The 26,770-nt window shown below is 41.0% G+C and overlaps 1 protein-coding gene across 1 annotated transcript in view; it reads right to left on the bottom strand.

Moving 5' to 3' along the window:
* The window catches only part of LOC114046911 (GTPase-activating Rap/Ran-GAP domain-like protein 3), a 196,900-nt gene that overhangs the window by 3,529 nt on the left and 166,601 nt on the right, over nucleotides 1-26,770 (bottom strand). The window contains exons 25-27 of the mRNA XM_027867524.1: nucleotides 25,616-25,751; nucleotides 10,278-10,493; nucleotides 6,086-6,203 (exon numbers count right to left, since the gene is read on the bottom strand). Coding sequence (XP_027723325.1) covers nucleotides 6,086-6,203; nucleotides 10,278-10,493; nucleotides 25,616-25,751 — 470 coding nt within the window. The remainder of the gene's footprint in view (nucleotides 1-6,085; nucleotides 6,204-10,277; nucleotides 10,494-25,615; nucleotides 25,752-26,770) is intronic.

Below are 26,770 nucleotides of genomic sequence, written 5' to 3'. Positions count from 1 at the left end.
CTTCTCTAACCAGGAACTTGTCTGTTTCAATCTTGCAAATCCCTAACTCTAGGTCATCCTATAATTTGCTTTTTCTGCCCACGGATCCACTTCATTTCAGTAATCACTGCAGGATGAAGTCATGTGATCACACTAAGTCCATAACATATTGATTGTTATTTAACTTTAACCTGGCCCTTGTTACTTCTGTTATTTATCCTGGATTGATTCTCCAGTAGTTATTCCAAACCTTTTTCTCAGATGAACTTGCCTTCTATTTTACTAAGAAGCTTGAAGCCATACAATATGATCCCCCTCATATCCCTTCCTCTCTACCTTAAAAGCCATATTTACATTCCCCTCCTCCTTTTCCTTCTTTTTCCCATTAGATTCCTTGAGTGGAGGGGCTGGGTTTTTTGTTTTTTTGTTTGCTGCTTCTGGTGATATTTGCCTTTCTTTGTATCTCCATTACTTAGCACAGTGCCTGGCATTCAGTAGGCACTTAAAGGAAACTTGCTTTTTTTTTTTTTGTGAGGCAGTTGGTGTTAAGTGAGTTGCCCAAGGTCACACAGCTAGTAATTGTCAAGTGTTTGGTCTGAGGCTGGATTTGAACTCAGGTCCTCCTGACTTCAGGGCCGGTGCTCTATCCACTGTGCCACCTAGCTGCCCCTAAAACATACTTGTTAACTGAACCCTGACTTCATAAGGTAGCATAAGGTCAGTAGAAAATATCCTGGGACAGGACATTAGAACAGGAAGAGATAGTTAACCCAAGAAGGCTTCACACATGATGAGTTACAGCCTAAGATATGAAATGCTTATATAGCACTTGGTCAGTAACTATCATTGTTCTAAGGTACTTAACCATTATACAGTAATTGGATGACATCCTCTGGTGTACTAGAGCAGTATACTGAAGACCATACCTCCTTACACTATTCTCTCCCACTCTCCAAAAGGCTGAGATCCTCAGTTTTTGCATGGCATGTAAGTGAGGCATCCACCCTGAGAATAAAGGTTGTATATTGTAGATGCAGAAGCACCAGCACTTGGGTGGTGAGAGGCGGGGGGGCTGAGAGGGAGGAGATTTCTGTTTATCTAGCTCATCGGTATTTGGTGATGTATTAATAACTATCCTTTGCCTGGGCACTTTGTCTTTTTACTGTACCTATCACTTTAAGTAAAATTACTTTTGCTTTAATTGGGTATGAATACTTATTCTTTTGTGAAATACTGATTCCATCCAATAGAAGACTTAGAAGTTTACATATCCAGCCCTGATCTGTCTCATGAGCTCAAATTTTGCATTTCCAACTGACATCTGGACATGGCCACTTGGATATCCTCCTGCCAACACCTTAAATTTTGCATGTCCAAAACAGAATATATTGTTTCTCCACTGGAAACTTACCACTCTTTTCTAACTTTTTGTAATTCTGCTTATGGCAATATTATCTTCCCAATTATTCAGGTTCAAAACATCAGTCATCTTTGATGACTCATAGAATCTAAAATTCACAGAATCTAAGAATGGGAAGAATTGTCTTCTTTCTCTTTATCCCTGACTTCTCACTCTCCTTCTCATCACCTCTCTCCCACCCCTATTCAATCTGTTGCCAAGTCCTGTAAATTTTACCCTCACAATACCTCTTGCATATGCTCCCTTCTGGCTGACATTGCCACCATGCTGGTACAGTTCCACACCATCTCAAATTTGAACTATTGCAACAGTCTGCTAATTGGTCACCCTCCCTCAAGTCTTTCCTCATTCTATCATCTACAAGATTAAATATACAATCCTCTAGTTGGCATTCAAAACACTTCACAACCTGGCCTTTTGTCCTTTCAGTCTTACCTCCCTCTCCCCCATCACAGTGATCCAGTGACACTATCCTTGCTGTTCCTTGCACAAGACATTACCCCTTCAGGCTCTGTGCATTTTCACTGGCTGTTCCCATGCCTGGAATGCTCTCCTTTCTCATCTTGGCCTCATTGACTCCCTGACTTCCTTCAAGTCCCATCTAAAATTCTATCTTTTTATTTTGGTGAGGCTATTGGGGTTAAGTGGCTTGCCCAGGGTCACACAGCTAGTGAGTGTTATGTGTCTGAGGCCAGATTTGAACTCAGGTCCTCCTGACTCCAGGGCTGGTGCTCTATCCACTGTACCATCTAGCTGCCCCTAAAATCCCATCTTCTATAGGAAGCCTTTCCTGATTCCCCCTTAATGCAACTACCCTCCCTCTATTGATTATCTTCAATTTATCTTGTATATATCTTGTTTGTACAAAGTTGTCTTTATCTTGTTTGCCTTATTACACTGTGAGGGACTCTCTTTTGGCTTTCTTTTTATCCCCAGTACTTAGTATAATGCCTTGGTACCTAGTAGACACTTAATACTTATTGACTGACACCCTCTCTCAGTGCTGTCATCAGCTCTGATGGTCTGAATTGCCATCTCAATGCAGATGACTCTAAAACTATATATCTAGCTTTTATCTCTCTCCTGTCCTGTATTACCAACTGCCTGCTGGGTATCTCACCGGATGTGCTGTTGATATCTCAAACTCCACATGCCCCAAATGAAACATGTTTTCTTTCCCCTAAACCAACTCCTCCTCCAGACTTCCCTATTTCTGACGAAGGCAGCATCATTCTACCAGTAACCCAGGCTCACAATCTCACATTCATCCAGGATGCTTTCCTCTACTTCACTTACCACATGCAGTCATCTGTCAAGTCTTGTGGCTTTAGTCTCTATCCTTCAGCATAATATGGGCCCCTTGGTTTTCATTTTTGCATTGGTTTTCCCAGCACCAAGCACATAGTAGGCAGCTAGATAGAGCACCACGCCTGGGGTCAGGAAGACCTGAGTTTAAATTTGGCCTCAGACACTTATAGCTGTGTAACCCTGGGCAAGCCACTTAACCCTGTCTGCCTCAGTTTCCTCATCTGTGAAGTGAGCTGGGTTAGGAACTGGCAAACCATTCCAGCATCTTTGCCAAGAAAACCCCAAATGAGCTCACAAAGAGTTGGATTTGACTGAAAATGACTGAACAAAAACAATGAATGTCTACTGGACTGGATTGCAGGGAGCTCTGAAGTTCTCCAGCCCAAACCATACACGACCAAGAGTCCTCCCTATAATGCTGTTTCTTTGTAACATACCACTGTCTCTAGTGCTGCCTATGGGAGCCAAGCTGTAGCAAATTCCACACAGCAGCTCTTCAAGTACCAGAAGACTGCTTTTTTTGGGGGGGGGGGAGTGCCTAGGCAATGGGGTTAAGTGACTTGCCCATGGCCACACAGCTAGTAAGTGTCAAGTGTCAAGCGTCTGAGGTCAGATTTGAACTCAGGTCCTCCTGACTCCAGGGCCAGTGCTCTATCCACTGGGCCACCTAGCTGCCTCCAGAAGACTGCTATCAGGTCCCCCACAAGTCTCCCCCTAACTATACTAAACTCCTTTCACTGATCCCCATATGTGATGGTCTCTAGTCCTCTCATCATCCTATTTTCTCTTTTCTGGATGAGCTCCAGCTTGTCCATGCACATCTTAGAGCATGCTGCCCATAACTGAACCCAGGACTCCAGATGTGGCCTGGTCAGGGCAGAGAAGCTTTGAGATCTCCCTTATATGGCAGTCAAGGCTAGCCCCAGCTGTCTTGTTTGCCATATCACACTGTTGACTCACAGTGAGTTTGCAGATCACTCAAACTTCAATTCCATTCAGCAAACATTTATTAATGCCTACGATGTGCCAGGCCAGGCATTGGGCCTGGTACTATGGATGCAGACCAAACAAAACAGTACCTTCCTTAGAAGGGCTTATGTACTACTGAGAGGAAACAACATGTACACAGGTAAGCAAATACAAAATGTATACAAGATAAATGCTAAGCAGTTTTTCTGGGGGGAGAGAGGAGGTGCTGAGAGAATCAGGAAAGACCTCTTATGAGGTAGCACTTAGTCTGAGCTATAAGTGAATGAGGATGGAGATTAGGAGGGAGCACATTCCCAGCAGAAGTATGGCCTGGGGAAAGGCATGAAGGCAAGAGGTGGATTGTCATGTAAAAGAAATGGCAAGTAGGCCTCTCTAGCTGAAATGTGGAGTACAGAAGGTAGAATAATATAATCAGTCCCCCAAATAGGTCATACCCATAAAGAAAAGGCTTTAAATGTTAAAAGAGGAGTTTTATATTTTATTCTGGATTTGAAGTTAGATTACCTGTAGTCAAATTTTTAGCTCTGTTGTTTGCTACCTTCAGTTCAATGAACATATGTTATGTATCAGCTATGTGCCAGGAACTGTGATTTTCAAAGATGAGAAATGAAGCAATACCTGCCCTCAGTGGGTTCACAGTCTGACATGGAGGATATGATCAGTTTGCAATAAGCATGGCATTAGGCAGTGTGGCATATCACTGGATCAGAGGGTTTGGAGGCAAACAGGAACGTTAGAGACCATTTAGATGAGCCTCATTTTAAAGGGGGAGAAAATCAAGTTCCAATGGGGTGATGTGAATGAAAACCTGATTGGCAGGACAGCAAGATGGGAAAAATGTCAGGATTATGGTGTCCTTCCTGTACTTTTAGTAACAAAACTACTTTCTGCAGAACTGCCTGCTACATTGTAGCAGGAGCTCAGCAACTTTGACATCTTGTTCCTTAAGGTTGGGATCTTTGGGCAGGCCAGGGGAGGAGGGAGCCAATGGGCCCCATTCTCTGTGCTCTGTTAAGAGGGTGTCCTGCTGACCTAGCATCAGCTTCCACTCCTCTGTGCTGTGGTTGGTAAGCTAACCTTTGTATGTGTGTACCATAGGTTGCTACAGCCTACTACAGGAAATAGTGTTGGAGTCTAATGTACAGAACATCGAAATTTTGGTTAAATTTGGTGCATTAAGGATCATAAAGCAAAACTGATTGAGAGAGGTGCAAATCACTGAATCCTGAAAAAAAAATTTCCCACCATAGTTCTTTTCTACATGTAGAAAACTAGATGACTTCATTCTCTGGTCCTAGCTGGTTTGGTGCCTTTGTGCAGGCCATCCCCCATACCTAAATTGTACTTCCCCCAATCTCTGGCCTTTTCTATTCTCTTACTTCAAGATCTACTGCAAATACCATCTCTTCAATGCACTTCTCCCTTCTCCTTCAGTCAGACTTGATTTTTGCCTCTGAGATGTACTTATTGCTGCCAGATACCATGATAGAGGTGCCTTCAAAGGGTCAGGTATCTTAGATTTGAAGCTAGAAGAGACCTCAGGCATCACTTCATCTTGCTCTCTAGTTTTGAAGATTAGGAAATGAAGGGTAGGGAGCCCTAGTGACTTGGCCAAGGTACAACAGGTAGAAAACAGCAGAGCTAAGATATGAATCTAGGTCGTCTTCCTTCAGAGTACTGATGGGCTTTTCCGCCATCTTTATCTCTCAGTAGGGATTATCACAAGGAGTGAATGAGGACATTTCTTCTGATATTTAATTCCTTTTGGCAAGCCAAATTTCAGTGCAAAATGATGTGGTAAGTACGATGATCAGACAGGCACTAAGAAACTCATTTTCTTTGACCTACCTGTCAAAACCAATTTTAATCTACCTAGTTTTAATCACCCACTAGGTGAAATGTTACAGTGGACTGCTCAGGTAGGAATGAGAGAAGGAGATGTTTTATGTAGTTTCTTTTTAAGGAATCAGGGAGGCCATTCTCAGCAGTTTATTTGGCTTCCTTATCACTTATGGGATAAAAGGTCTAGCATATGGAAAGTTGATATTGGAGGTTCTAGTGGAACAGCCATAGCTTTGATGGAATGTCTTTCTGACCTGCCCTGGCCAGTTGTCATTGTGAATATGGAGGTAAAGAAGAATAGAGTTTAACTTGAATTAGTTATCCTTGCAAATAGGGAATGTTTCATTTATGTATTTTTTTTGTCTCCAGCACCTAGTACATCACCTAGCATACATAGTAAGAGCTTGACAAATGCTTGATTGATCTTTAACTTTAGGAATTACATCATTTAAGTAACATTGTTATTGCATTTTAAGGTCCACGAGTGCCTTATTTCATTCTAATCCCAATACTAAATCATCGGACTGGCCCAGAATATCAGGTTACCTGTCGCTGCTTGTTGACCTCACTGCTCCCTGCTTGGGCTCCCCTTCTAGCTGCTTTCGAGATGTTGTCTTCTGCTTTGGTGCTCCTTCGGACCTTGGTCCAACTTCATCGGAAAGGCCTAGACTCAGGAGGAAAAGATTAGTTCAGAGGAACATAGAAATATTCTCAAGATCAGGGTTACCACAGGATCCTTGATCAGAACCCTGGCCAACTACTAAGAAGTTGACAAATAACATTTGGCTTTCTCTGATTAGTACTTGTGTATTAAGAATGACAGGTCATTAGTTACTAAGTGGCTTGCTTGGGTAAGAACCAGGGAGACTTAGTTATCTTTATAATATTGCCAAAACAACCCTGCAGGCTCTCATATACATTCACAGACATTTCATTGCTGCTCCATTCTCCCTCTTCACACTACCACCAAAGTAAAGGCCATTCCCACTTAGAGGAAAGGAAAAGCATAGCTGCAGCAGTCCAGGATTAGAGGATACCTTCCCCACATGGCATTGTGGGCTGTCGTTATCATTGGCAGATATTCCACTGGTTTTCTCTTTTCTCCTTTCATAACCATGAAAGTCTTAGACATGTCCAGCAACAGAGTAACCCAATCTGGATCCCGGTTACCTGGCCCACAGCTGCCAAGACCAGATCACCGTCACCCAGCCCAGAACTTGAACCAGACCCAGTGATCCAGGCATTTTTCCTGTTCTCTTCACTGCCCACATCCCCAACTCTCCTGTGTTTGGAGAAATAATATGCTGAGGATATTGATGCCCCTTCTTTGCCTCAAACAATTCAACAGTCCTTCAACACAAAATTTTTACAGGAAGGATTCCCAAGCAGTTGGTACTTCCCTTTATTTTCTGGCTCCTATTTTCTCCTGCTCCCCTAACCTTTGTGCTTGAGAGTTACTGTTTGCTGACAAAAATACTTCTCTAACAACCTCATTTCCATCTAGTCTCAACTCTACGCCTCCCATGCCCTACCCTTCTACTGTGGTCCCTAGAACATCCACCACCTTATTGACAAATTTTTCTTCATCCTAGAACTTTTCTTTCCATGTTCTTTCCATCCTCTTGTTCTCAGACAGCTTCCTCCAGAAGAAATTTCATCCTTGGCTACCTTCTTTAGTTCTAGTTGCTCTTTACTCTCCAAAACACTGGGCCAGAAGGAGGAATAGGCATATACCTTGTTTCTTGTGGCCACCTCCAGACCATTCTTCTATCACTTTGTATCCTTCTTTTAAGGTTAACTGCATCCACCTATAACATTCACCCCAGAGACTTAGGGCTGTAAATCTACTGGCTTCCAGGCTATTCCTTTCTTGTGGAGCACAGTACCTGGGTCTTATAGTCTTCCTCTCCTTTCTAACCATTTCTCTCATACTTGGGGACTTCGATAAACACAGTGATACTCCTTCAAACATATCTCCCCCACCCCAGTTCATTCACCTCTTTAATTTTTACATCGTTTCTTCACCACAGCTACCTATATATCTTACTATCAACACAAAATGTCAAAGCTCCATGATTTTGGACTTGGAAATACCCTTTTCTGATCATAATTTGTTATCCTTCCATTTTTCCCAGGGCCATATTCTTCTATTCTTCATCCTCCTCACCTTTTAGTCATTCCACACAGGTTCTAGTTCTTCTGGTCTCACTTTCCTTCCTCGACAGCCTTAATCCAATAATTAACCAATTCAATTATACATTGTGCTCCACCTTTGAATGCCTTGCCCCTTTGTTTGATTGACTTTGCCTTTTAGGTCCAGCCCATCCTCCACCCTTTGTTACTCCCACTAAATATCTTTTTGTCTCCCAGTGTCCCTGAACTGAATACAAATCAACATTACCTACTGGGCCTTATTCCTTCCCGATTTACCTTCCGCTCTGGGGTTGCCCATCCAGCCATTCAAAATCTTTTCTTATCAAGCACCTAGGCCCCACCTCCCTTATCCAAATGACCTTGCCTCCTACTTGACAGAGAAAAGAGAGGCCTTCTATACCTTTACCAATCCTCTACTTCTGTTCCTATATTTGAGGAAAAAATGGATTTTCTATTTTCCAAAGCATAAACCTTAGTGCCCTCAATCCACTCCTGTGTCTTCTCTGGAGGTCTACCTCATTATTCATGTATTTTCGGTCTAGGTCTCTTATCTCCAAACTCTCCTTATCTATTACCTCCTTCCCCAAGGCCTATAAGCACAGAGAAGTCTTCCTCATATTAAAAAAACACACACACACCTTTCACTTGACTTTCCCTCTACCCTCAGACTGTCATCCAATATGTCTTCTCCCTTTGACTGCCAAACTGCTAGAAAGAGTCAGCTACACCCATCACTTTCCCTTCCTTACCACTTACTTCTTAATCCTTCTAGTCTGGCTTCTGTTCTCAACCCTTGATAGAAACTGTTCTCTCAAAGATTAACAATGAGCTCTTAACTGCTAAGCTTGGTTGCCTTTTCTCAGTTCACATGCTCCTTAACATGTCTCTAGCTTTTGACACTAATGATTGCCTCTTCTTTCTCCCTCATATTCCATGCTATTACTTTCTCCTGGTTTTTTCTTCTACCAGCCTGACCACTCCTCCTCAGTCTTGTTTGCTGGATTATTATTAATTTCCTACCCCAAGGTTTTATCTTTACTCTGAATTTAGGCCTTCATGTATTCAACTGAACAAGCATGAAATATCAACTACCTCTACCTGGATGAGCCATTGGTAAATCAGACCTAAGAGTTCCAAAGCAGGACTCATCATCTTCTCTCCTGAATCTAACCCCTTCTTCAAAGGGGTTTTGAGGGTTGCTTTTGAGGGTACTAACCCCAAGTATGTAACCCTGAAGTCATCCTTGATTCTTTCCTTTCCCTTCTCATCTCCAATCAGTTGACACAGATCACTGATTCCAAATTTACCACCTTGCATCCACCTCCTTGTCTCCACACACACAGCCATGGCCTTATTTCACGTATGTATCACCTGACACTTGGTAGAGAGACAGCATGGTACAGTGGATAATACTGGATTTTTAATCACAGAACCTGAGTTCAAATCCCAGCTTTGCTCTGTGACCTCAGGCAAATCACATAACCTCTCTGGGTCTCAATTCCTTCCTTCTTTATAAAATTAGAGAGCTGGCCTTGAGGGCCTTTAGGGCTCCTTCTAGCTCTGAATCTGTGGTCTTATAACCTGGGCTATTAAAACAGACTCCTAACTGTTGTCCCTGTTTTTGCACTCTCCCTCTCTCCAATCACCCACCCCACAGCTGCCAAAATCATCTTCCAAGGGCACAGGCCTGGCCATATCACTGTCCTATTTAAAAACCTCCTCCGGCTCCCTCTGTGTGTAGGCAATGCCAGGTGTATTGAAGGGCCTCCATAATTTTGACTTCATCCTCCCTCTCTGGTCTCATTTCATATTTCTCCCTTCTGTCCACTCAGTGTTTCTGACAAACTGGACTCTTGTCTGCTGCTCCCTAGACCAGACCGCCAATCCCTAACTTCTGAATGTTTCCCCAGTCCTGGAGTGCACCCCTTCTTAACTGTCTTCCTCTTAGGATCCTGATATTCCTTCAAGTCTCAGCTCAGGTGCAACTTCTGGGAGGTCTTCCTTGATCAAATGCTCACTAGAAGATCATTGCTTTAGAGCTCAAAGGAACCCTAATGGTCACTTAGTCCAACTTTCTAATTATACAAACGAGGAAGAAACTGAGATCCAGAGAGGTTATACAGGCTAAAAGCCTCATTTTACCTCTAAGAAGATGGCAGACTCAGAGAGGTTAAGTGACTTATCTAAAGTCACGAGGGGACCTTGTGTGACCAAGCCTAGATTCAAATCCAGGTCCTTAGACTCCACATCTAGAGCTCTTTCCTTTGCGTTCTGTTGTTAGTATTTTCTCCACACACCCTTCAAACTATGTCATATTTCCTTCTCTGTGAACAGGCTGTGCCTCCCAAGGAGAAAGTCGGATCCCTGAGGGCAGGACTGTCTTATTTTTGTCTTTGTTTCACCCGTGCACATTGACTTGCACATAGCAGGCATTTAATAAATGTTTACTGAGATGAATTAAACCAGCTTTCTGATTACAGAAATTCACCTTTTCACCCTTTATTCACAGAAGGATGACTGACGTTTAAAAAAAAATCACTGGTAGATTTGAAAATAAAGATGCTACAAATCCATAAGAAATTACCCAATAGTTCTCTTCGTGTCCTACTTGCTATTTCTTTAATTTCCATCCGAGACAGGGATAAGGAGTGAGTGACAGGAATGGCTGCTATGCCAATCCCCACTGACGTTGGGGTTGTGATGACCTTGGGTACTAAGGGTGACTTGAGAGGTCGCTCAATGCTTCTGCCAACAAGGTTTCTGAGAGGAATCTTGTATAGGTTTTTACATGGAACATCACCTAAAATATAATCCAGAAAAACAGAGATTTAAATAAATATATATTTTAAATGAACAACAGTTCAGGTAAACACACACTGCATGGGCTAAATATTTAAAAGAAAGAATATAATTAATAATATTATAATTATCTTCTGAGTCTTGAGTGGCATAATAATAAAAATGAGAGTTGTTCATGGTAGCTCAGTTTCTTCTAGCGGCATTTTCAGTAGATGTGTTGGGAAACCCACATAGCCCAACAAGATTACTCCAGGAAATAACAGGAATCTTGCTCCTTATCACAGCTCTTTCCTTCTTAGTGGGCTACTCTGGCTTTTTCCTTTAGAGTATCTGAAAGAATGATAAGAACAACTGAAGAATTGTGACTAGTGAATCAGGTTCCAAAGGATAGTGACAGCAGAGCATAGCACCATCACCTAGAGCTGGAAAGGACCTTAGAAACCCTCTAATCCCACTCCCTTGTTTTATATATAAGGAAACAGAGGTGCAGAGAGGTTAAGTGTTTTAACTTAAAGGTCACACAGCTATTAAGTATTGACGATGAGGGAAGGAGGGGGGGAGGCGAGGGAATTTGAACCCAGGTCCTCTGACTCCAAAAGTCAGTGCTCTTTTGATTTCGCCATACTGCTTCCAAATGTCAGCATGCCAAGAGGACCATAGTCTAGGTCAACAGCATAATCTTGCCACTGCCTTAAACTGTTCAGGGAAAACTAGGATCCCCAAATTTGAGAAGGTATCAAGAGGATAATCAGGAATTGAAGTCAACAAAGAAGGTCAAACCTTGTGGATGAAAGAGGATCAACTAGGATCAATAGAATTCACACTCAGGCCATGAGTAGTTTGCACAAAGATTTTCATGTTCAACAACTGCTTTTAACCAAGCTGGCTCCCCCTTCTAGCACTGACACATAAGTTTCTATGCTGCTAAGGTCACAGGGTACATACATGTCCCTTACCCCTGGGGGTCACAAGAGTGAGGCTGAGTGGCTTCTACTGGTGAAGCACTGGGATTCTGGGCATGTTCCCAAGCCCAGTCTTTTGGTCTACAGACCTCCCAGTTGAATAAACAGTACACTTTAGTGTACTGTTAAGCATGTTTAAACGAGCTTCTATTAGGGATCTGCTATGTCCTTAGCCACATATTCCTACTGATTCTATTACAGGGGCTGTGGTTTCTGTGAGACTTATAAAGTATGAGGTGCACATGCTCCAAAGTCATGAGTTCCTGCCAAAAGACCATTCTTGTAATCAGGAAGGGACCAATGGTGTTTCATGGACAACCAGACACAGTCACTTACCTGAAGGGCTCTCTAGGTGATTGGTGGTAGGTTGCCATTGACTTGTTGGTAGGTTTCACAACATCCACAGTGGGTTATATGTAATTTTGATAACACACCATCCAATTCATAGCTATTGGTAAACTGCACAAAAAGGTGATTTGTGGTGATAAAATGGCTCTTCTGTTTGCTAAAGCCAATTCCTTTACATACATATTGATCTCATCTCCTCTTGTCTTCTCTAGTAGATCGACTCTAATGTCATCCCCACTATTTCCCTAATTATTAATTCTTCTCTATTTATTGACTCTTTACTTTCTCTCCTATCCTTAAAAAAAAAAAATCCTTCCTGGATCCTACCATGACTTCCAGCTATCATCTTCCATCTCTCCTCCTCTCCTCAGCTAAATTCCTTGAAAAAGCTGTCCATAGTTGGTCTCTCTACTTCCTCATCTCTTACTCTCCTCAGTCTTCTTCAGTTTGGATTCTGACCTCATTGCTCAACTGAAAGTGTTCTTTCCAAAGTTACTGATTATTCTTAATTGCCAAGTCTAATGGCTTTTTCTCAGTCTGCAATCTCTTTGAACTTTCTGCATCATCTGACACTGTTGATCACCTTCTGCTGGACAATCTCTCCTCTCTGAGTTTTCATGACTCCATTCTCTTTTGATTCTCCTCCTTCTGAGTCTCTTTTCCTGGATCTTCATTCATGTCATGCCTATTCACTGTGGGTGTCCCCCAACGCTCTGTCCTGAGATCTCTTTTCTTTTCCCTCTGCCTCTTGTTTGGTGATCTCATCAGTTCCATGGATTCCATTATTATCCCTCTGCAGATGCTTCCTGATCTCTTCATCCAGCCCCATTCTCTTTCCTGAGGTCCAGTTCTGCTTTACCAGCTGTGTATAGGGCATTTTTAACTGGATATTATTATAGGTGTCTCAATCTCAATGGGTCCAAAACAGAACTCTTTTTTTTTTTAACCTCTTCTGAATTTCCCCATTTCTGGTAAGGTCACCACTATCTTTCTAGTCACCAAGGTTTGAACCTTGGTATCATCTCAGCCTCCTCTCACTCAACCCAATCCATTGCCAAATCTCGTCATTATTACTTTCACAACATCTCTTTTATGTCCCTTCTCTCCAGTTACCCATCCATCACCTTAGGTTAGCCCTTGTCACCTCTCACTTGGACTACTGCAATAGTCTTCTAATCGGTCTTCCTGCCTCAAGTTATCTCTCTTCACTCCAATTCATCCTCTGCTCAGTTGCCAATGTAATTTTCTTAAATTGTAGGCATGATCATGTTAACCTCCTTAACAGTAAACTCCAGTGGTTACCTGTTACTTTCAGGATCAAATATAAAGTCTTTTAGTTTTCAAAATTCTTTTACAACCTATCTTCTTCCTACCTTATAATCTGACATTCTGCTCCCTTCCATGTACTCTGATTGAGCCATACTAGCCTACTCACTGTTCCTTGTGCATGACACTTCATCTCCCACCTCCATGCCTTTGCACTGGCTATTCCCCATACTTAGAATGTTCTTCCCACTTTTTACTCTTAGAATCTCTGGCTTCCTTTAAGACCTTACTCAAATATTACTTCCTTCAGGAGACTTTTTCAAGTTCCCCTAGCTGCTAGCGCCATCTTCTCTAAGGTTACCTTCCATTTTATCTTATATATTCTAATTTATATTACTTCTTCCCCATTAGAATATAAGCTCTTTGAGGGAAGTATTTTTTTTTTAAATTTTTGTTTTTTCTTTGTATCCTCAGTACTTAGCAGAGTGCTTGGCACATAGATGGTGCTTAATAAATGCTTCTTGAGTGATTGTAGGGTGTGTGTGTGTGTGTGTGTGTGTGTGTGTGTCTAGGGAAGTGGCTTGAAGCTATAGTTTTTCCCCCCTCCCCCCGGAAAAAAGTATAATTTGATTAGATGTTTACATCGTTATATGTAGAACAAAAGTTTGATACCAGAGAGCCAGTTGTCCTATTGTGGGAAATGTAATGCTAAAGAGACTGACCTAAGGAATGATTCTGCCAGTCAGTTTACTCTTTGGGTTGGTGGTAGTATGGTGGTGGAGAGATGTACACTTTGAATTCCAAGGTGGCAAACAGAGAGAGAGAGACATAAACTTGGCTTGTGTTTTAAAATCTTGTGATCGGGCAGTCTGTGGAAGTGGAAGATCCCCTACGTGAACAAATGTGTGGCTGGCCTTATTACAGGAGGGATCTAGGGAAAGGAGAAAATTGGCCATGTTTGTGAACTCAACCACCCACCAGCAAGGGCACTAGTTTTAGAAATTTAGTAGGGTATGTATTAGAATCTGAGGTCTGCTGCTTATTACATGAGTGTTCTCTGGACCTCGGTTTTTCTTATTTGTAAAATGAGCGAGTTGGACTAGGTGATTTCTAAGATCTCTAAAACCTATGAGCCAATGACACTGCAGTCCGACAGACCAGGGTATTGGTCATTAGACTCTTAGGCTCTTCCTAACTTATTCTATAGTCTGGGTAAAGAATCCATATATATGAACATACTGGGTCATGTACCAGACCTGAGGCCACCCCAAATCCTGGCATGCTGACTGAAGGAACATTCATACTTCCCAAGGCTTTGCCAATGGTCCATTGTTAGAGGGCCATCGTGGCACAGTGTTGATTCCTAGAGTCTACTAAGAGGACCTTTGTATTTCATATTATCCAATCAGAGTGGAGGAGACATAACTATTCCTTCTTGGATGAATGGATCTTGTTGCTTCTGCTATTGGTGGATGTTTCACATTATCATGAATTAGGGCAAACTGGCCTTAATGTTCTTGGATCCCTGAAGTGCTCAAGGTGGCACTGTGGATGTTTCAGATGGGAGTTGCCTCAATGGTGCATCTGCCCAAATATTTTACAGAAAGAAGACATAATAGTTGCAAAATGTGAACTGGGTAAAGTGAATGGTTGCTGACTAAGCTCCAGTGCTGTGACTGAAGTGGGGGGCCACATGTGGGAAAGTAGAAAGAGCACCGGATTTAGAGTCAAGAGATCTGAGTTCAAATCCTAGCTATGTTGCCTTGGGCAAATCATTGAACTTTTCTGGGGTTGTTTCCTCATCTATAAAATGAGGGGGTTCGATTAGGTGATCTCTGACTGATTTTAGTGCTCCTTCAACCGGATGATGCTGGTTTCAAACATGGTATTTTTTTTTTAAACTAACAACTCCTCCTTGACTCCATAGTTAAATTCTACTCACAATAATGTGAAAGAAATCATAGGAAGAAAGTGGTCTGAGAAATGCTATTTAGTCCTATCATGAAAGGGCAACATGATTAAGCTATCAGAAACAAACATGGCATCAAATGGCCTTTTTAACTCCTACAATGGTTTCTGCAAACTGCTCACAGCACCTTCTCCCCTAACCTTTTCAGCTGAGGACCTTGCTTCATTCTTTACTTAGAAAACAGAGGCTTAGTATGAGCACCCCTTTCTCACTTCCTCCTCCTCCTCTCACAACCCCTCCATGTTCCTCATTATGTCCTTCTTTTCTCTAGGCCCTAATGAAAAAATGCCCCTTCTCACCAAGGCCAACCCCTCTACATATACTGTTGACTTCTCTCCTGTCTTCTACAGTAGATTGTCCTATCATCACCCTTTTCCCTAATCTTCAATCTTTCCCTATATAGTACTTCCTTCCCCCGCCTATAAAAATGTGTATAAAGATCCACTATCCTTAAAAAAATTCTCATTAGATTCAATCACACGTTTTAGCTATTGTCCTGGTTCACTCCTCTCTTTCTTACTTACCCTCCTCAAAAAAGCTATCTATATTCATCATCTTCATTTACTCTCCTTTCATTCTCTTCTAAGTCCTTTGGGATCTGGCTTTTGATCTTATCACTCAAATGAAACTGCTCTCTTCAGTTACCAGCCATCTCTAAGTCGCTGAATCTAATGTTATCTTTCTTAATCTTTATCCTTCTTAGCCTCCTTGTAGAATTTGACACCATCGACCACCTCATTCTGGACATTATTTCTTTCTTTGAGTTTTTGTGGGTTTTCATGACTTTCTTTGTTTTCTTCCTACTTTTCTGACCATTCCTTTTATATTTCTTTTGCTAGATCTTTACCTATGTCACAAGCCCTAACTGTGGATGTACCACAAGACTGTCCTGGGCTATATTCTCTTTTGTCTCTTTACTCTTATCACTTTGTGACCTTATCAGGTTCTATGAGTTCAGTTATGATCTCTATGCAGATGACTCCCAGATCTCTAGGTCTACCCCTGCTCTCTCTCCCAACATCCAATCCCACATCATGAAATGCCTTTTCAACATTTCAAACTGGGTGTCCTGTAGTCATCTCAAACCAAAATATGTCCAAAACAGAACTCATTTCTCTCTAAACACATCTTCTTAACTTTCCTATATCTGTCAAGGTGACCACTATCATTCCATTCATCTAGCATGGTAACCTTGATGCCATACTTAATTCTTCACTATCATTTACTTCACAAAGCCAATCAATTGCCAAATCTAGTCACTTCTACTTCTGCAACATCTTCTGTATAAGTCCTCTATTCTCCAATCTGGATTCAGGTCCTTTATCGTTTCTCTCTTAACTGGTCTTTTTTGCCTCAAGTCTTCTCTCCCCACTCCAATCCCTCCTGATCTCAATTGCCAAAGTAATTTTCCAAAATTGTAAATATGGTCATATCAACATCCTGCTCAATAAATTCCCTATACTATCTCCAGGATCAAATGTAAAGTCCTTTGGCATTTAAACTTCTTTACAATCTGGATCCATTCTACCTTTACTCCTTTCTGTGCACTCTATAGTCTAGCCACAAGGGCCTTCTTTTTTCTTTACAAATGACACTTCATCTTCAGTCTCTGTGTCTTTGTACTTGCTTGTCTCCCAAGGCTGGCATGATCTCTTTCCTCCCTTCTGCCTCTTAGAATCCCTAATTTTCTTCAATTTAGCTTGAGTGCCACAATCAGTATGCAGCCTTTCTTGGTTCCCCCAGTTGCCAATACCTTCCCACACTGGGAACCTTCTACATGCTTTTTACATATCTCTATATGTGTGTCTTGTCCCTCTGATTCAAATATAAGTTCCTTGTTTCTCCTTTGTCCTTCTATCTCCAGTGCACAGCATATAGTAGACACTTAAATGCTTGCTTGCTTGATTAGTAGTAAAGCAATGAGAACTATTTATGTAGCAGGGTCTTTTAAAATTCCTTTAAATTATATCTTTTGGTTACATTTCAAAATATGACATAACTAGGTCAAAGAACATGATTAATTTTCTAATTCTTATTGAGTACTGACTACTCTTTAAAAAGACTAACAATAAGCAGAAGGTTTAACAGCAATTTCAGAATCCTGGTTTTCCCCAAAGTCTTGTCAATACTAAATTTAAAAAAAATTATTATTTTGTCCATTTTCTAGATGTAGGGTGCAAAGAAATTCTCCACTTCACATTTTTATGCAGATGTACGTAGATATCAATGGCAGTCTTTAAGGGGAAATAAAACATGAAACATGCAGCTTGATGAAAGTACGCAAGAAGAATGGCAAATATATTTATTAGCCTAAAAGCCCTAGTTAGCAAGCCACTTTGGTCTATGGTCTTTCTTTTTTATTTTTTCCCTCTCTTGTTTTCTTTCAAAGTAACTGCCTAGAAGTCTTATTCTAGTAGGGTAGGACCCCTTGTAAAACACTACCAATGGTGACTATGCTGATTTTCCTGGTCCCAGGGTTATCTTCATTCCTACTTGCTTTAGCACTTTACTACAGCTTGAAGCCTGAGAGTCTCTCCTGCGTCACAGAGCTAGTCGAGTGGCTTACACTGGGCTACAGGCCATTCTGCAGAGGGGAATATAGAAATAGGTTATTATATTTCTTTTTTGGGGGGGGGCAATCAGGGTAAAGTGACTTGCCCAGGGTCACACAGCTAGAAAGTGTCAGAAGCCTATTTTGAACTCAGGTCCCCCTGGCTCCAGGCATGATGCTCTACAGATGCAGCCATCTTGCTGCCCCATTTACTACATTTCTTAAACCAGCCAAGATTCTCTTAAATAGGAAACCTGACTAGTGAGCAGAGGAAATATGTTTTAATGAATTCTTAAACAAGCAGTCACTGAGAGCCTACACTGCATCAAATAATATGGGGTGATACACAGCTATATCAGAAAACTAAGTCCCTGTCTGAAGGAAACATAGATTCATAGAATCTTAACACTGGAAGTTACCTTTCCCTGTACAGGAATCCCTCAGAAATGATCAGTTCCTTTTGTTCGAGAGGATAGGGAACTCAAGGTAGCTTGTCAAATGTGTATACACCTCTGTTCATCAGGAAGTTTTCCATATTGCATTGAAATCTGCTCTCCTGCATCTTATCCATAATCAGTCCTAAAACAAACCTAATCCTGCTTAGACACTTAAAAACCTTTAAATACTTCAGGACAACTACCATGTTTCCCCAAAGTTCTCTCTTCTTCAGGATAAACATCTCCAGTTCTTTCAATTGGGGCTCACATGATATGGTTTTGAGCTTCCTTATCATCCTGTCAACCTCACATACAACAACCCTTCAAATATCTGAAAAGAGCTCGTTTATCCTGCCTAAGTCTTCTTTCCCCTAGTCTAAACACCCTCAGAGATCCTTTAGGCCAGAGATTCTTAAGCTTTTTTCTCTCTCATGTCCTGGACCCTTTGAGCAGTTTGGAGGCAGGGTCCCTTCTCAGAATAATGTTTTTAATACAAAAAATAAATAATCATAATAACAGCTACCATTTATATAGTGCTTTAATATTTGCAAAGTGCTTTACATGTTAATTCATTTGATCTTCACAACAACCCTGTGAGATATCCTCATTTTACAGATGAAGAAACTAAGGCAGACAGAAGCTACATGACTTGCTCAGGATGACACAGCTAGTTAATGGCTGATGCTGGATTTAGTCTTCCTGATTCCAGGTCCATCACTCTTTTCATTGTACTATATAGCTGCTCCTCTAAATAATGACATAAGATTACAAAGGAAACCAATTATACTGAAATACACACACACACACATACACACACACACACTCACACATACACCCCAAATCCACAGACTTTTGTTACTTATTATTTTTTTTTTTGGCTAGGCAATGGAGGTAAGTGACTTGCTCAGGGTCACACAGCTAGTAAGTGTTATGTGTCTGAGGCTGGATGTGAACTCAGGTCCTCCTGACTCCAGGACCGGTACTCTATCCACTGTGCCACCTAGCTGCCCCACGGACTTTTGTAAAGAACCTCTATGTTTAGTTGATCTCACATGGTGAATCCCTTCATCATCCTGGTTGCCTTTTTATGAATATATTCCATCTAGTATAACTAAAATTAGATATAGTATTTCACATGTGATCTGATGACGGCAGGGCATAGTAGGACTATTCACTCCTCACTCTCATTATATTTATATATTAATACATTATGAAATTATGTTTGCCATTTTTTTGGGAGGGAAAGAGGGTTTCCATACACCCTATGAACTATTATACTAAGAAGTATGTATACAATCCATTAAAACCCCCAAGTCTTTTTTTTTCATATGAACTGTTGTCTACCCAAGTCTAACCCATGCTATGCTTGTGCATTTGGTTTTGTAAACTCAAGTACTATAACTTACAATTTAGCTGGCAACACAAGACTAAAACACATGAAACAAATGAAAAATGATTAAGTGCTAAACTATGAAACTTTAGTAGAAAGTCACAGAAAAAAGATATCACTGTCTAAAGTCATCAGAGAAGATGTTGTAGAAGAGTTGAGACAAACTTGGGAAGTGAACAACTGGTTAAGAAGATGATATCTGAGAATGGGATTTTTTTTTTTTCTGGACCAAGCTTTAAAATATAAGAATGACAGGCTTCTGACTAGAGATGGAACTGAAAAGAATGAATTTGCCTGGCATCAAATTTAATTTTAAAAACGCTTTAAACTGAAAAGAAAGGAGGAGGAGAAAATTGTCTAGGGTAGGCAACAAGCTAGACACCATAAAGAGTAGCCATAGTGTGGAAAGAAGACCAGCAACAGAGAAATGACAAAATCAAGAAAGAAGCCATCAGTAAAACCCATGGCCTCAAATATTTATATACAAATGAACAAAATATGGGCAACAAGCAGGATGACCTAGAGATCCTAAAACAAGGAAGCACATTTTCCTTCATAGGTATCACTGAGACATCATGAGATGAGACCTATAACTCAAATTTGGAGCTTGAAAGCTTTCATTTATGTAAAAGGAACATCATAGGTGAAAGGCACTATTGGTGGGAAGAGTAGCATTGCATATTAAGAAGATGCACTCTTGGGAGGAAATCTAAAATAAAAATAGTGAGGATCATTTAGATGAAGAGCAACGGAAGGAGAAAGAAGCTATAGTGTTATCAGTTTATGCTATAGGCTACCTGGTTGGAAATAAGGAATAAATGAGAAAACAGACCACAAACCTAGGACAGAGGCATCTTCTAGTAGTGATGAAAGACTTTTAATTATTTGGACACCAACTGGGGCTTTCTTTTTTGTCTAACGCAGAAGAGCTAGTAATTTCTTGGTTTGTCTTAATGATAATTTCATTCCTTAAAAGGTAGAGGAAACTGGGGCAGCTAGGTGGCCCAGTGGATAGAGAACCGGCCTTGGATTCAGGAGGACCTGAGTTCAAATCCGGCCTCAGACACATAACACTTACCAGCTGTGTGACCCTGGGCAAGTCATTTAACCCCCTTGCCTAGCCAAAAAAAAAAAAGCAGAGGAACCAGCCAGAGAAATTAATATTCTGGAAACCCAGAGGAAAGCCAGGCATAGTCTGACATGCAACCTAAATTTTAGGAGTTGTTGCTTAGTTGATTAGTCATCTCTATCTCTTCATGACCCCACTTAGGGTTTCCTTGGCAAAGACACTGGAGTGGTTTGCCATTTCCTTCTCCAGCTCATTTTACAGATGAGGAACTGAGGCAAACAGGGTTAAGTGACTTGCTCAGGGTCACATAGATAGATGAGTCTTCCTGACACCAGGCCTGGCCTTCTATCCACTACGCCATCTAGCTAGCCTAGACACATGGAGAACTTATCAATCAACTTAAATTTTTTTAAAAAGTCAAGTAGAGGGCGCAGCTAGGTGGTGCAGTGGATAGAGCACCGACCCTGGAGTTAGGAGGATCTGAGTTCAAATCCTGCCTCAGACCAAACACCTGACATTTACTAGGTGTATGACCCTGAGCAAGTCACTTAACCCCAATTGCCTCACCAAAAAAAAAAAAAAAGTCAAGTACAGAAAGATGGATTTAAGTTCAGGAAAACAGGATGAATATACATGTGTAATAGGGTCCCAGAAGAATAGTATCAAGAAAGCACAAGCTTTGAATCTGTTAAGATTGGGAAGGAAAAGACAAGAAAAAAGGTCTTTTAAAAAAATCTGTATCAGGGAAAAGAAGATTAAAGAAGAAATGGGGTCACTGCTTTCTGTGGAAGGGAGTATAACAGATGAAAGTGCTATTTTCTTAATTTTTTTTCCTGCCAAGAAAATCTTTGGCCTGGAAAGGACAAAACAAAAAATGACCAATGGAAAGTTGCTACTTAGGCTAAGCCAAAATTTGCTTCACTGTAACTTCAACTCAATGATGTATGTTATGTCTCTTCTAGGAGCCAAGACCATAGGCTGAAGCCCCTGAGCAGTGGCAGACTGTTTCCTGTGGTAGGTTTACAGCGGCCTTTTAAGGGATTATTTCCTGTTACTATGTGTCAACAACCAATAGCTTGTTGCCATTGCCCTAATGTAAAGAATAGCTGGGAGGTGCTCTTATTAACAAATTCCAAATCCCAGGCACTTTTTCCTATTCTCTGAAACTGGTCAAAGGTGGATTCCTTGTATTGTTGGTGCGTCTGTGCCCAGAACAAAGCCCTCTAGATGGCCACTTACCAGGGATAACAGAAGGTGCTTCAGGGAGGAGTGGGACCAGATGTACTACTTCTAAAGTTCCTTCTAGCTCAAAGAGGATGTGATATGACTCTATGACATTAGAGTTCCATTAAGGTGGTCAAAGAATAGCTAGACATGTCATACTATCAACTTGTACTGAGTTTCTAGTCTTTTCCACGTGAAATTTTTTTAGCTATGTATACTTGATTCTTTTCTTATATAGTTGATATTTTGAAGATAAGAATGAGACTACATTTCTCTTTATTAAGACTATCTTAAGGGGCAGCTAGGTGGCGCAGTGGATAGAGCACAGGCCCTGGAGTCAGGAGGACCTAAGTTCAAATCTGGTCTTAGAATAGACACTTGACACTTACTAGCTGCGTGACCCTGGGCAAGTCACTTAACCTCAATTGCCTCACCAAAACAAAACAAAACAAAAAAGAACCAAAAAAAAAAAAGACTATCTTAAACCAAAACTAAAATTCAGTACCCAGTTGGCAGACATACTCAAGAAAAATGTTTAGTTTTGGCTCCCAAACCATGAACTTATGTTTTGAGACTCAAGTGTTCAGAGTTCTTACAAAATAAAAATGACTGGGGTAGGTAGGTGGCACAGTGGATAGGGCACCGACCCTGGAGTCAGGAGGATCTGAGTTCAAATCCGGCCTCAGACATATGATACTTACTAGCTGTGTGACCTTAGGCAAGTCACTTAACCCTGATTGACTCACCAAAAAAAAAAAATGACCTAAATTACTAAAACACCCATACCCTCTGGGACCAAAGGCCCACATTTTGTCAGGCACTGAACTAGGGCCAGGGATAGAATCTGTGGTCCTACATGGATCAAAGCAAGATGATATAGTTGGAAGAGTTACAACATGGCAGAACAGAAAGAGCTCTGGGTTCAAATTCCTGGCCTTCCACTTCTTACACGATTTTGAGCAAGTCATTCAACTTCTTGGCTTCAATTTCCTCATCTGAAATGAGGAAATGAGGGGGTTGGATCAGATGAACTCTGAGGTCCCTTTCAGTCCAACTTACAATTCTCTGACTTTTACTAACTGTGAGTACATAGGTTACTTTAACTTCTAAACTTCACTTTTCTTATTGGTAGAATGGAGATAATATTTGCATTGTCTTAGAGGGGGTATTGTGAGCAAAAAATTCTGCAATTCTTACAGGGATAGGTCAATGTGAGTTTAATAGTAGGTCCTGGTTTTTTATTTTTTTTTACACAACTGAAGGTGTATTTGAGATACAGCCACTACACTTACAGACATCTGTGGTACATAATGATAAAACTCCATTACATAGCTTTAACTCATTCCCTACATAATTAATTTGTAGGCAGTTAAGAACACTGAACACAGTGTGTGTGTATATAAATATATACATATACACACATACATATATATATCCATGCATACATACATATATACATATATGTACACACATTCAGAATTGAAAGATTCACCTTGATAGGGAGAGTTGATTGTTTGAGAGCAGTTGTCTGGGGCTTCTTTGTTTTTCCATTCTTTTTCTACTTTGCTCCCATGCTCCAGCAAAGGAGAAGGTGGCCCACTTTTGTCTCAGTCAGTTGGATGGATTGACTTGGTCTCCATACCATCTTTCTTTCTTTCTTTCTTTCTTTCCTTTCTCTCCCCCACTCCTCCTCCCCAAATATAGACAGCACCCTTCCCCAAGGCTCCTTTCTCAACAGCCCCCGCTAGATCATCAATACTGTTGCCTCTGCCAAGCAGCCAACACTCACCTCACCAAGAACTTCCATTTCATATAACTAAACCTGACCTTTAGACCAACCTGGCTTTATTTTGTGGTTCCTGACCATAAGAGAAAGAAGTTAGGTGTTAATAAAAATACTTTTTTTTTCCATGAGGTCAGTGGAAGAGAGTATTCCCTTACCCAAATCTACATGTTGTCCCTGACTAGATTCAACAACACATTAAAAAAGCATTTGTTTAGATATGAGGTGATTCCCATTCTCAATGATTGTTGCAGTCAAAGATGAGGACAGGACACAGAAACCGAAACCCAATAGGGTTAAGGGACTTGATCTCAGTCATACAGGTAGTTAGAAACAGGGCTGTTATTTAATCTTCTGCCTTTAGATCCAATGATATTTCCTCACCATAATATATAAATGGTTAAAAACATGGGATAGCAAAATGAAAGGAGTGGCACTTTCTGGTCCTATCTCTGCTGGGGTATATGCTTTTCTTCCCTTAGTGTGCTGGTCACTGACTACCAGCATAATTTGGTATTAGGTATTAAAGACTTACAAAACTAGCTAGATAGCAGAGTTGTTGGGAATAAGTTAGATGCTATAGAAAACACCTGGAGAGATGCCTCATTTGTCCTATCTAGAGAAATGTTTTAGTTTGACTTTTATGGTGTGGAATCAGGACAATTAACAAAAACTTTAACACTCAGTTCATTTAATAATTATCTATCTGTAAAAGAAGGGAAATGACCACAATTAGCAGCTTAGGATGCTATTCAATTTTTAAATTCTTTTAAAATTTAGCTCAATCCCATATACTCGAAAGCTTCTATTTTATCCCTGTTGAGAAGGATCATCCTTAGTGTGAGACAACCTGGGGCAACATATGTGACCTATCTAGTGTAAACTGCTCAGGAATGCAGCTGCTATAGGAGGGTGAAACTCTGTGTCAGTTCATAAGGTTTTTGCTGTTGTTGTTTTAAAAGATCCAAAGTCAATATAATGTATTACCACTCATGATCTCCCCTTCCCCACTACGCACACAAACACCACCATGAGGATTGCAACCCCTCCCTGTTCCAGATGTACTCCTCTGCTCTCCACTCTCATTTCAACTTATCTGTGACATCTGTTCATCCTTTCCCTTCAAATTCTGCTGCTAGTGTTTGCTGTAACCTGATTTCATGTGAATAAAAATTTTGTGGATAGTAGTAGTTCAGAGGAATGATAGGATGAACTGCCAGGGGTTCCAAGACCCCTTACTGAAAGCTCTGCTATTTAGTTATTGTTCCATGTCACTCAATATTTCCTAATCTTGGAAAGATTTAATGAATGATAGGGAAATATGGTTCCCTCAAATGCAGTGATACATCCCTAGTAGATTTGAGTGGGGAGAGGGAGGAGGAACATCTTTCCCAGACATTTATTACATTTTAGGATCACAGGGCAATAGGGAAAGGTAGAATGGGCATAGTGAATAGACAGCCTGCCTTGGGGGTCAGGAAGATCTGTGTTCAAGTCTTGCCACAAGCGCTGTCAGTCAGAAAGCATTTATTAAGCACATACTATGTGCTGGGTACTGTGCTAAGCTCTGGGGATACAAAAAGAGGCAAAAGACAGTGCCTGCCCTCAAGGAGGGCATATACTTTACCTTGGGCAAGTCATTTAACCTCAGTGCTCTAGACAACTCTTTAAGATCATAAGAGGGGAAAAGACCATAAGAGGCAGAACGGTCATTGTCTTACATTAGTTGAGAGAATTTCTTAAGTGTATACCAATAAAATTTCCTCTCCCCTAAAAATAGGATCAATTAGCTATTAGAGCCGAAAGTGCTCAAAAAGAAGACTGTGTCCAAATCCCTTATTTTATAGATAAAGAAACTGAGGCCTAGACCAGTGAAATGATTTGTCCAAGGTCAAACAAATAGTGTGGCAGGGCAGGGATTTGAAACCAGATCTTCTGACTTCAAATCCAAAACTCTTTCCTTTACATGTTCAGAATTCTTGGAGCTGTGGCTTTTTCCATCTCTAATCTGTAGTGACTTGCCTTAAAGAACTTACAGCAGAGAGGAAAGTATCATATTTTTAAAAGGCTATACATTTTTATAAATAATTACAAGTTAGCATAATCAGAAAAATAGGACTTCACCTTCCCCCAGGGAAGAAGGAAACACTGGAGTCTCCCGGCCTGTGGGTGTCTGAGGAGAATTGTGGGCACTGGCATCCTTAGAGCTACTGCTGGATGCGCCGTTCACTGCTGCTGAGGCTTTGAAGTATATGTCTGACTGGAAAGAAAGAGCACAGGTTTATGGAGCTGCCTAGCATTCCAGGGAGGCCTTCCTTTATTTCCCTTCACATCTGTGGAACCTCATCTTTCTTGGCACTCCCATTACCCTCTCTGCTCCTGCCAGGCTTGTTCCCTTACCATGGTCAATTCAATTCAACACACATTCCTTAAGTTCCTACTATGTGCAAAGTAATATGTTGGGCACCAGGGATAAAAAGAGGATGAACGACATGGTCCCTGCCCTCAAGGAGCTGACAACCTCCTAGCATTGTACCCAAACGGGATACTTGGTAGAATATGACAGATGCAAAGGAAAGAGCCAGGCACAACGGAAAATCTGAGGTGGTGAAGAGCAGTTTCCCTTGGGGTGGAGGAGAAGTTCAAAGAAGACTTTATAGAGGAAGAAGATCCTACAGAGAAGGATTTCAAGAGGCCTTTTGTTCCATCTACAAGCCTTAGCTCATGTTGTTGTTTTTTCAACCCAGAATGTCACCCAGCTTCTTCCCCACCAATCTATGCAGGACAGCTACATGGCACAGTGGATAAATTATAGGGCTTGGAGTCAAGACCCAAATTCAAATTTTGCCTCAGACACTTACTAGTTGTGTGACCCTGGGCAAGTTCTTAACATTAACACTTAGTTTTCTTATCTGTAAAATGTAGGTAATAATTTTGTGGTGAGGATGAAATAAGATGTACAGAGCTTTGCAAAACCTAAAGTGCTATATAAATGCTAGCTATTATGATTATTGTTATTGTTATCTAGTTATGTTTAAGCCCTGGAAACTCAAGTCACAGCTTCTTCATGCTATTTTCTTGACTCTTTCCACAGCTCATGATAATAGTTTTCTTAGACTGTATCTCGTTAGAACTTCTGTACGAACTGTCACATAATTACCTCTATCCTCTAGGTTTGTTTGTTTTTGCATGTGCTATAGCCACTCTATAGAGGGCTGAAGACTCCACAGACGGAGTCTAGAATCTTGAGACAAGTTCAGGAAGAGTCGTTACGATTGG

The sequence above is a fragment of the Vombatus ursinus genome, unplaced genomic scaffold (assembly GCF_900497805.2).
Source record: "Vombatus ursinus unplaced genomic scaffold, bare-nosed wombat genome assembly UNPS02014786.1, whole genome shotgun sequence".
Classification (NCBI taxonomy): Eukaryota; Metazoa; Chordata; class Mammalia; order Diprotodontia; family Vombatidae; genus Vombatus; species Vombatus ursinus.
This window is presented reverse-complemented; position numbering and strand designations above follow the sequence as displayed.